Here is a 9899-nt window from a genome sequence, read left to right on the forward strand (position 1 = left end):
CCTCTGTCCAGAACGTTCAGTAGTAATCCAAAACTGGCGCCTAGCATTAATCAAAACATAAAATATAATCAAGTAGTGAACATTTTTAAGCGACTTTGGCAGTGTCCGTGATTTAGAAAATCATCAGGCATGCATTAAACAGTTCCTTAAGGGTCATTAAGCTATTTAGTATTATGTATCAAAAAACATTTGTTATTTTTAGAGTGCATAGAAATACATATCAGATCATAAACTTATAAAAACCTTTGTCATTACCACCTATCAAAAACGTCTAGTTATGTCTTCTTTATTGATTTGGTGAGTAGGTATAATTATATGCTTAAAATGTTTCTTTTATTGATTTAATATGTGAATATACTTGTCTGCTTATATACTTTATTCAATGAAGTTTGAGCATATCTGTTTTTGTAGCTAGGCAGGACTTTTTGTATTTCGACTGCATTTCTTCAGTATGTTGAATAACATCACATTGTCAACTAGCTGAGGTTGGGCTAACTCACAGCTCTCACTTAAATTATGTTGCTAGCATGCGAGCAAGTTATTAATAAAATGTCAACTCACCGCCATCATATCCTGATAAACTTCTTGAAAGGGCTTCATTTGTGTTGAAACATTTCAGCATGTCCGCATTGCGGGAAAAGAGTACGTACATCAACGAAATACACGAGAGAAAACAGTTGCGTCAAGCCATTGAAGAATATGAAAAGTTGTGGTTATGAAAACCGTTACACAGAGTTGAGAAAACAACAAGACAGCTACTTTTAATTGAGCAAATTAAAACATCACAAAAATAAAGTGCTTCATGGAGACTGAAACAATGACCATCAATCAGATCATAAATGGTCTTCATCCTCTTGCATTTTTCAGAACGTTCTAGGGAAATAAAAAACAAACACTGGTGAATAATTTAATATCCAGGCTGGGATGTAATATTACTACCAACAACTGATACATTGACATGAGTAAACGTTAATTGTTTACAAAATGTCATAGTCCACACTCTTCTTAAACAGTATTTTTACGAGTCTTTACACACCTCTGTACGTTTACTCAAGTAGAGAGTGAGTATTTTTAACAGCGCAGAAACAAAATTGCATTGGTGCTTGCGGAATTACCTTGACGACTGCTTTGACGTGGTGGGCCCGAATTGTTCCGGACTTCTGCTCAAACGCTTTGGCTTTTCCCTCTTGGGCCAAATTGTTGAGGAAAAGTAGAGTGAGGAGCTCCATCTACGAACACACACGTAGTTAGCTTAACATGCTAAAGGTAGCCCACGTAAAGCGGTCACAAATGGCGCCTTACCATTGCTTCAGACGACGGTCTGACAGTATTGTTAAACTCCATCTTTGATTTGACACTTGGCTTGAATTTCGGTGGTTTTTTCAACATAATGCAAGACGTTTGAAAGGTTGAAAATACGAGAAAGGCGAGTTTACGGTTTCAAGACGCCCGCTTTCGTAAATTTTCCGGGTTAGCCTTCTTCTTCTACGGTTTGTTAGAGTTCCTGTTTTCTCCAACCGTCATTTCCGCCGATCAAGTCGAGCATATTTTTTTCTTTAAAAATGTACGTTAAACAACCGAGATGTGAAATGAGTAAAAGTTGTATTCCTTATACACATATTATGTTTTGAATATAGGTGATTATTATGTATTTTTAAAATTTAATCCCACGAGTACCTTTCATAGATGGACGGCGCTGTGCGTTCTGTGTTCTGCATATTGAGCGTAGAAGAAGTAAAAAGACATGGCGGCCCCCGACGACAACCTGAAAATGCTCCAATTTTTAAAACTAATTGGCCATCTTAAAGTAAGACACTAATAATTATTTATATTTGTCTCTGTACAATTCTTCAAATGAGTTTGTATTACCTCAGGGTTTTAATCTTATTCATTTTACTTTGAATTTCTGCTACAACCTCACAGAAATTGTCATTAATCAAAACAAAACGATAGACTGGAATACAAATGTTAAGTTAAAATAAATTATTTAATATCCTACTAATAATTCCTGCAACAACGTTGACTAAGGTTCTTCAAACTTGTTAAATGAATTGTTGCTTTAAGCAATCAGATTTCTAATACATCTTGACAGGCCCAGAGCATTGCCCCCTCAAAGCCCTCAAAGCTAAACCTGTTACAACAAACTTCGACTTCGTGGCACTGTTATATGCTGTTTTAATATGCACAACCAATAACTCTAGTCTTTCCTGGAGAGGGTCCCACGGACAGGCTGGGTGTACAGAAAGGTGAAGAACCCAGAAAGTGTGTCAGACCACATGTATCGCATGGCCATGATGTCTCTGGTCATCACAGATCCTAAAGTGGATAAAGACAAGTGAGTTAATTTGCAGTTGGTCTCCTTTGAGCGAGTAATCGTTATTCTCTGTTTTTCCCCTCAGGTGTATCAAGTTGGCTTTGGTTCATGACATGGCCGAGTGCATCGTGGGAGATATCACGCCGTCGGACAACGTCAGCAAAGCAGAGAAACACCGGCGGGAGGAGGTAAGCAGGCGGCGCAGCTCTAAATGATGTTTATTTATAATGTATTTTCCTTCAGGCAGCCATGAGGCAGCTTTCAAGTCTGATGCCAGATAGCCTCAGAGATGAGATTTATGCACTATGGGAGGTAAAGTTAGAATGCTTTACTGGCTTTATCCTCAGGCCTTGTCAGATTTAATTATCCTTTAAGATTGTTATACAATATTGGATCTGACATTTACAACAACGGAATTTTTTGTTTAATTAGGAATATGAGCATCAGAGCAGCGCAGAGGCGAGGCTGGTAAAAGAGTTTGACCGTCTGGAGATGATCCTGCAGGCTCATGAGTATGAAGAGCTAGAGGGGACGCCAGGGAAACTGCAGGAGTTTTTTAACTCCACTCGAGGTGAGCACAGCATCCGCTTGGGATTCATTTTCACAATAGATGACATACCTGGTGTCAATTAGAGCAGTGGTCCCCAACCACCGGGCCGCGGACATGTACCGGTCTGTGGGTCACTTGGTATCAGGCCGCCAAGCCACACACACAGAAAAAAAATATTTCGATCAATTCAGGTCAACATTGGTGACACCACTGCTTTAGTGCTTGGACCCATTCCTTAGGTGTCTAGAAAGTTGATCATGTAATAAATGCATAATGCCCTACTGTGAGGTTGGCATGAAAGCCTGGGAACGCGGCCATGTCAAGTTGGTTCCGAGGAGCAAGTTAACATGGGCGGGTATACACTAGGCATCAGATCAACTCGTACCCTTGCCGGGTAATTTGGTTTTGGCTATATTTAAGATAATTAGCTGTGGCCACAGTGACTGTACGATAGCATAGCGGTTAATCCGATGGCCGGTGAGCCATTCTTTATTACTTTGGGTCACGGGTTCAAATCCCGTTTATGACTGTTTTATTTTTTGTGTTTGCAATTTCTTGCAGCCAGTTGGAACTGTAAATTAGATGTTTCGTTCAACGTTTTTATTGAGAATTTGAACAGTTTTGCAGTCAGGCAAGTTCCATATTACTTGTGATGAATCTGCAGTCACGAAACACAAGATTGCGCACATCGCTTTACCCTAACGAGCGCAACTAGGGACAGGGAGCAAGATAACATGGGAGCAAGTTAACCTGTAACACTGCTCGTTTCTGAGAAACAAGCTCAGTGCTCCCACTAATTCAACGTAATGGTGTTTTATTTTTATGTGGTTTATACTTTTTATGCCAGTCGTATCATTTTATTTCATCGTATTTATATATTTATTATAAATGTATTTGTTTATTTATATAAATGTATTTTTTATTTATATAAAAGCCGGTCCGCGAAAATATTTCTGACACGCAACAGGTCCATGGGGCAAAAAAGGTTGGGGACCACTGAATTAGAGGTATATTGAAGAAAATATTTTACTGGGATGAATAAGATTTTTTTTTTTTGTGCCTTTGCAGGTTGTTTCCAACATCCCGATGTTCTCCAGCTGGTGAAGGCCTTGAATGATGAAAGGAGAAGTCACATGACTGAAAAAAACATCTCCTGGAACTAGCAATGCACTTCAAACGTGTCACGACCACAACATTTTTCCATAAGTTCAGTCATCAATGTCAAATGAACATAACATTCAATGCATTAAGTGTTGATTTTAAAAAACGTTTTATTATAAAACAGGGTCTGAGATGTACTTGAATGTAGCTCAACATAAGATCTGTTCATTGTGTTAACATTTCAACCACGCCAAACAATATTAAAGACAGAGAACTTCAAGCAGGCTGAAAACTGGATTGTGGGTTTGATCACAGGTAAAATAAGTTGTTGTTCCCCTTAAAAATCTACCCCAATGTATAACATTAAGTCAAGAGTAATTTTTTTTTTTATTCTGTAACAAAAATTTAATAAAAATATATTCTGTCTGGGAAGTCCCTCCTGAAGCTGCTGCCCCCGCGACCCGACCCCGGAAGAAGATGGATGGATGGATATTCTGTATCAATTTGAAATTTGCATTATTACTTTGACCAAAAACATTGTCTATCTTTCCCCTTTAGCATTATTTAATTAGCCCGGAGTGCTCAATTAGATTTTGTTTGTCATCGTGGCAGTTATGGGAATCCCGCAAAAAAAAACACTTACAAATGACGCTCACAAAATGGACAAACAGTATCTCGCACTGAGAAACTTTGCTGTGCTCGTTACATTTACACATTACGTAGTTAGCAAAATATACATCGATATTTGAAAATATCAGCCGATAAATGTTGCGCAATAAATTTATTGTCTTTGTTCAAAATAAAGTGAAGGGAGCGACCACAGTAAAGTGAATTAGTGGGGAGAACTATTGAGTACTGTATGAAGTATTGATTTACCAAACCAATCACAAAGTGTATTTCAATATACTGTAACATGATCCTACAAAATGACGCAAACACAGTCTACTACTGCGACTTCTCAGGCGTGTCCGTCAAGTTGTTTGTGGGAGTGTCTTGTGAGCTGGCCTTCGCCGTGGAGGAGAGGACATCCTCGAAGCTTCCTCCTGCCCCGGGACCTCCAACTTTAGTCTAGCAAATGTAAGGTAGAAGGGGAAAAAGCCACAGACTCGAGTTTCAATACATTTAAAGCATGTGGAATGTATAATCATTTATTTGTACACACTTTGATGCTCGACATCGTACTCTCAACTTTCTCCTCGAAAGACCTGAAGCTGGGAGAGTTTCTGGGGCAAAAAAAATTAGAAAAAATAAAAATCAACAAATGTAATTCCCATTTAGCATGGTCATTCTTCATTTCTATTCACACACACACACACTCCACATTCATACAATTACCTCATGGCAGGCATGCTCATGGAGTGTGAGATGGAATAGCTGTTCGCAGAGAGAGGAGTTAGTGATGATCAGAGTTAGCGGCTAGCACACAGACATGGAGGCAGACGGGAGGCATTTAAAGAAAAAGGCATAAAAAAAAAAAGAGGAAGGACTTCATACTAAGAGGGTACATTGCGAAATCAAGCATAGTATTACATAAAAGATAATGTAAATGAAATAATTTTACATGATAGCAGCTTCAAGTCCTTACCCTATGGAGCTGGACCTTGAGCGCATGCAGGAGGAGGAAAAATATGAATGTTTGAAACTAGAGCATTAAATATGTTTTAAATATGCTATAATAGAGCTTTGTCAGTTGTTAAACAGGCAAAATCGTAACATGAGAATTGAGGCTTAAAACTACACAAAGACAGATCACAACAAAGCTGAATGCAAGATGAGCACAGCAAAAAGCTAAAATCATGCTGGAATTGAACAATTGCACAATTCGCATGAACACACACGGCGGTGAGAAAGTTTTAAAAGTAATCATTCAATTATTTTGTCATCAATCATAAACTACGGCTTGTGTTTGTGGTTAGTTCGTGGTGATTAAATATGAAATGTTCTTAAATCGCAAACACGTGTCAGGCAAAAACATTGCACTGAGTACAGAAAATAGACATGCCTTATAATCACGCGTGCGTGCACGCGCACACACACACGCACACGCGCGCACACACACACGCACACATACCTTCTAGGAAATAGTAACTGTAGCCCAGCCATGCTGTATGAATAATACATTTGTTCCTTTTCAGTTAGATGAGATTCAGTTCAACTTCAAGTGTACATGCTAATGCACTCACGTGATTCTTAGCCATTAGCGCAACACACGAATGCTCACAAGTGAAAGGTAAATTAAATGAATGATCTTAATTTATATAAGCTGAGCACATGTGCAATTGTTGCAGTGCACCTCACGTCTCCAAACTTCCTGTTGATGGCGCTGCCCAGCGTGCTGAAAGCCGCCGTGGTCTTCTGACCCGCCGAGCTCAGTGTCTCTGATGTTCTTTTGTATCTGAGAAGTACAAGAGAAAATGAGCAATTCATGAGCATTATATTGATTATCCGGCTAAAAATGATTCTTAAACCTTGAGGTGCAAATATTACTTTTGTCCACTAGAGGTCAACATCCTCGTCTGTGACGTTTAGATTATGTACTGCTTCAAAATGTGTGAAAACATTATTTTATTACTTCTTTTTTGCACTCGTTCCCACCTTGCTTACTTTACAACACATATCTTACATATGTTATGTCAACACTCAAAATGATTCATGCAATCCTTTAATTGATGCGAGACACTTAGCTCTGTGTTTGTATTATCCTACACCGCTGTGCTTCATTATTGATGAGCATGAGTGCACCACAGTAATTGTATTTTCCAAAGTGCCACACACACACAATGTTTTAATCGTCACGCTGTGTGTGTGTGTGTGTGTGTGAGAGAGCGTGTGTTCGCGTATATGTGTGTATCCGTTTGCTCTTACGCGGTGGAGCTCTGCATGTCCGTCCATCCTCGACTCAAGTTGCTGCGTAGCTCGCTGAGAGGAGTGATGCCCAGTTTGTGCTTCAGCTCGGCGTGCCGCTTCTCTTTGGACGCCAGCACCTGCTTCAGCGTGCTGATCTCATCTTCCAGCTGCGCAGGGGGCAACAAAAAGCTGATGTTATCGCCCAACCGACGCCACCATCGACACTGTGCGGTGGTACTTTGGCTAATTCCAATTGGATCTCCTCTCGCTCCTCCTCAGTCATGATAGAGTTGCTAAGGTTGAGGTCCGACGTGTGTTCATCTGCTTCCCTCAGGGGTTCAGAGTCAAGAAATTCTGAAACGCATACAGACGCGCACGCGCACACGCACGCGCACAGCATGTTAATGTGCCACCAAAGGCCCGAAAATTCGCCGATTTATGTGTTGACCCAGTAAGAGATGAGAGCAATTTGCATTACTGTACTTTCTTTCTGGTACATTCAAGTGTTGTGTTCCCATGTGTTTGGATATTTTCTGAATCCCTCCCACGGCAAACTGTTAGATAATGTGTGGCTGCAGCCTGCTGTAATCCATCTTAACAGACGTGGATTACGTCGCTCACACACAGGCGTACACATGCACAAGAGATTTTTTTTTGTTTAAATGTACCTGTGAGATACGGTCCATCTTGATGTAGCACAAAGTAGAAGATCAACATTAGTGACACTTCTGAATAGTCGCATGCAAACGCGGACATCGCGAGTCATTGAATTGAATACCAATAAAAAATAAAAATAAACGCCACAATACATTAAAAATGCAGGCAGTTGTGGAGCTAATGACCATTACAAATGATCAGTCACGCTTATAGTCAAGGAAATCCTCCGTTTTCCTCAACAATGACTGGAGGAAACATGTGGCACAACATCAGCACTCCTCTGAGCCGTTTCCTTGGCTAGAACTGCTGTGTCAGTGGTTTTCACCAAGTCCCGTGTCAAAATGTCTACTTCCGCATTTGAGTTGCGGGAAGGAAGCCTTTTGGTCTTTGCACAAGCACAAATGTGTGACAATTTCCAGGAAATGAAAGCTCTTAATTATGAAGCCACAACGTTGTTGTTGTTGTTTTTTTAACCGTTTTTACATTCTACTGATCTCTATTGTCGTTTGGAATTAACATCAAAGTGCCCTCGGGCTCGTATTACTAAGGTCATGTGACCAACCCTATAAAATAGGTGAGCCATGACCAAAGTAAACAAAAAAATACCCATGGGTGTCAATGCAAAACATTTTCTTTTTAAACGGATCAAACAATGGTGGCTCTTGTAGTCCAAAATCTTTCAATTTGGGGCACTTACAAGTCAAGGACTCACTGCATGTCGCCTTTAATTTGACAGGGAGAGACTTGACTGTAGCACTTAGAACGGCATACAGTGCACTCATTTGTCTCGGGCCTCCCTCTGCATTTTTTTGTGTTGCCTTGAATACCTCTCTGGTCACAAGATTCCCATTTGTGTCATGTGGTGAAACTAAATCAGAGGCCTGGGGATGGTCATACAGTAACCGGAGTGCAAAATAAAAGGGTGCACATTTGAACTTTAAAAAAAAAAAAAAATTCAATTAATTTCAGCATGCGGAAAGTTTGGAAGCTGTGCCTCACTAGCTTACTGACAGACTGCTTACCACCAAAACTTATAACTTGAATGCAATTAACTAACTCGATCAACAAACGGCATCTGACAGACCTGAACTAATCAAATGAGAAGCAAAGCAACACAGACTTATGACGGAAAAAAAAAAAAAAAAAAAAAAAAAAAGGCCAATAGGTCCAGTTCAGTTATCTATGCCACCAATTGATAGTGGGTGGAACAAGTAAATGCGCTGAGCGGATGAGCTCAGTGGCAGCGGGTACATAAGTAACCTGTCAATCCAGTTTTCGTGACCTCACCAAGCAGAAATGCCACAACCGATATCACTGAAATTTACTTGCAAATGTAATCGGGGTGGAATATGGGCCTTTTTAAAAGATGAACACAAAGCTTTTATTTTGTTGGATGGATAACGACGCTTGGCTAGTGGACACACAGGGGCACTGTCCGGTATTTTAAGGTGCAGGAATAAACAAAAATGCATTATTTGCAGTAAATAAATTGTATTTTCCTACAAAATAAACACTATGCCTAAACGCTCAATATGTATCTTTTTAGATTTATTGCCTTTACTTTGTTCTGACTGTCCAGCAGCAATTCATGATGTGGGAACTATAGCCACACATCAATTACAGTTACGTCCGTAGAAAATGGGGGTTTCCACAAAACAAGTGACATTTTCTTGCTGGAGAGGGGGGAAAATAATCCATGTACACAAGCGTGGCCTCTGTGTGTAAAGTCGAAAACAGCAAAAGTGCCATGAAGTGCTCGCAAGTGATGACGTCAAATCAAGTTCACCTGTGATGGCTTTAACTGAACGCTATTTGTTATCTGAATGAGGCCAAATCTATTACATTTTAACATTTGGTAGCTTTTATGAAGAAATGAAGTTGTGGATACGCGACGTTTATCTTTTGTGGCGAACTCGTGGACGCTCTAAGGACAGCAAGTACATTAAAACAGAAAACCGGGGGGCTCTCCGTTCAAATAAGCCACGTATAAGAGCCAACAATGAATTACCTTGTTGCCTGGTCTCCATGTCTAACTTCCACTCAGTCCCACGCAGACACGTCACGGTGTCGGCAGGAGGTTGGCACCGGCGTCTGGGTCAGTTTGTGGCTGCTGTCTTCTCTGCTTTGACTGCTTGTCACGAGATAGGACAGCCCAAGAGGCGGGACATAGCATCGGCACGGGCCAATGAGCGCACGCGCCGCACTTTGGTACGTCCGGTTACTTCCGCCTACGTTTTTGTTTGTTTTCTATTTAGTATATAATCCATTATTAATCCTACTATTTGTGTACTCTTGGAAAATTAAAAAAAAAATCCAAAGTTTAGTAGTTTAATCCATGTTGCATTCGGAGCGCCAAATCTTTATTTAGGTGGTGAAAAGTATCAAAAAGATTCCTGTCGTGTTTTGGTGCTCTGCTGCTCTCTGCTGACT

The 9899-nt window shown here is 40.3% G+C and overlaps 3 protein-coding genes across 8 annotated transcripts; 1 reads left to right on the plus strand and 2 right to left on the minus strand.

Annotated features, from left to right (window-relative positions):
• Positions 1-735: 735 nt before the first annotated feature.
• cenpw (centromere protein W) lies at positions 736-1504 on the minus strand. The gene is made up of 3 exons (XM_088361732.1): positions 1303-1504; positions 1116-1229; positions 736-873 (listed from the first exon to the last, which is right to left on the minus strand). The coding sequence occupies exons 1-3, from the start codon at positions 1387-1389 to the stop codon at positions 847-849; spliced, it is 228 nt and encodes a 75-aa protein (XP_088217858.1). The 5' UTR covers positions 1390-1504; the 3' UTR covers positions 736-846.
• A 136-nt stretch (positions 1505-1640) lies between these two features.
• Positions 1641-4397, plus strand: hddc2 (HD domain containing 2). Of its 2 annotated transcripts, none has more exons than XM_088361731.1 (6): positions 1641-1807; positions 2214-2335; positions 2400-2502; positions 2558-2626; positions 2747-2885; positions 3933-4397. In XM_088361731.1, the coding sequence occupies exons 1-6, from the start codon at positions 1745-1747 to the stop codon at positions 4025-4027; spliced, it is 591 nt and encodes a 196-aa protein (XP_088217857.1). In that variant the 5' UTR covers positions 1641-1744; the 3' UTR covers positions 4028-4397. The 2 variants fall into 2 exon arrangements, with proteins under 2 accessions (XP_088217857.1, XP_088217856.1); XM_088361730.1 differs by having other exon boundaries at positions 1699-1807; positions 2202-2335.
• tpd52l1 (tpd52 like 1) lies at positions 4118-9635 on the minus strand. 5 transcript variants are annotated; one of them, XM_088361724.1, is made up of 9 exons: positions 9478-9635; positions 7051-7166; positions 6831-6979; positions 6259-6360; positions 6037-6069; positions 5551-5565; positions 5301-5339; positions 5128-5188; positions 4118-5033 (listed from the first exon to the last, which is right to left on the minus strand). In XM_088361724.1, exons 1-9 carry the CDS (start codon positions 9494-9496, stop codon positions 4911-4913), a joined length of 657 nt encoding a protein of 218 aa, XP_088217850.1. In that variant the 5' UTR covers positions 9497-9635; the 3' UTR covers positions 4118-4910. The 5 variants fall into 5 exon arrangements, with proteins under 5 accessions (XP_088217850.1, XP_088217852.1, XP_088217851.1 ...); XM_088361726.1 differs by lacking the exon at positions 6037-6069; XM_088361725.1 differs by lacking the exon at positions 5551-5565.
• Between the last annotated feature and the right edge of the window lie 264 nt (positions 9636-9899).

This window comes from Syngnathus floridae, chromosome 19 (assembly GCF_059516105.1).
Source record: "Syngnathus floridae isolate MCC-2025c chromosome 19, RoL_Sflo_1.0, whole genome shotgun sequence".
Taxonomy (NCBI): Eukaryota; Metazoa; Chordata; class Actinopteri; order Syngnathiformes; family Syngnathidae; genus Syngnathus; species Syngnathus floridae.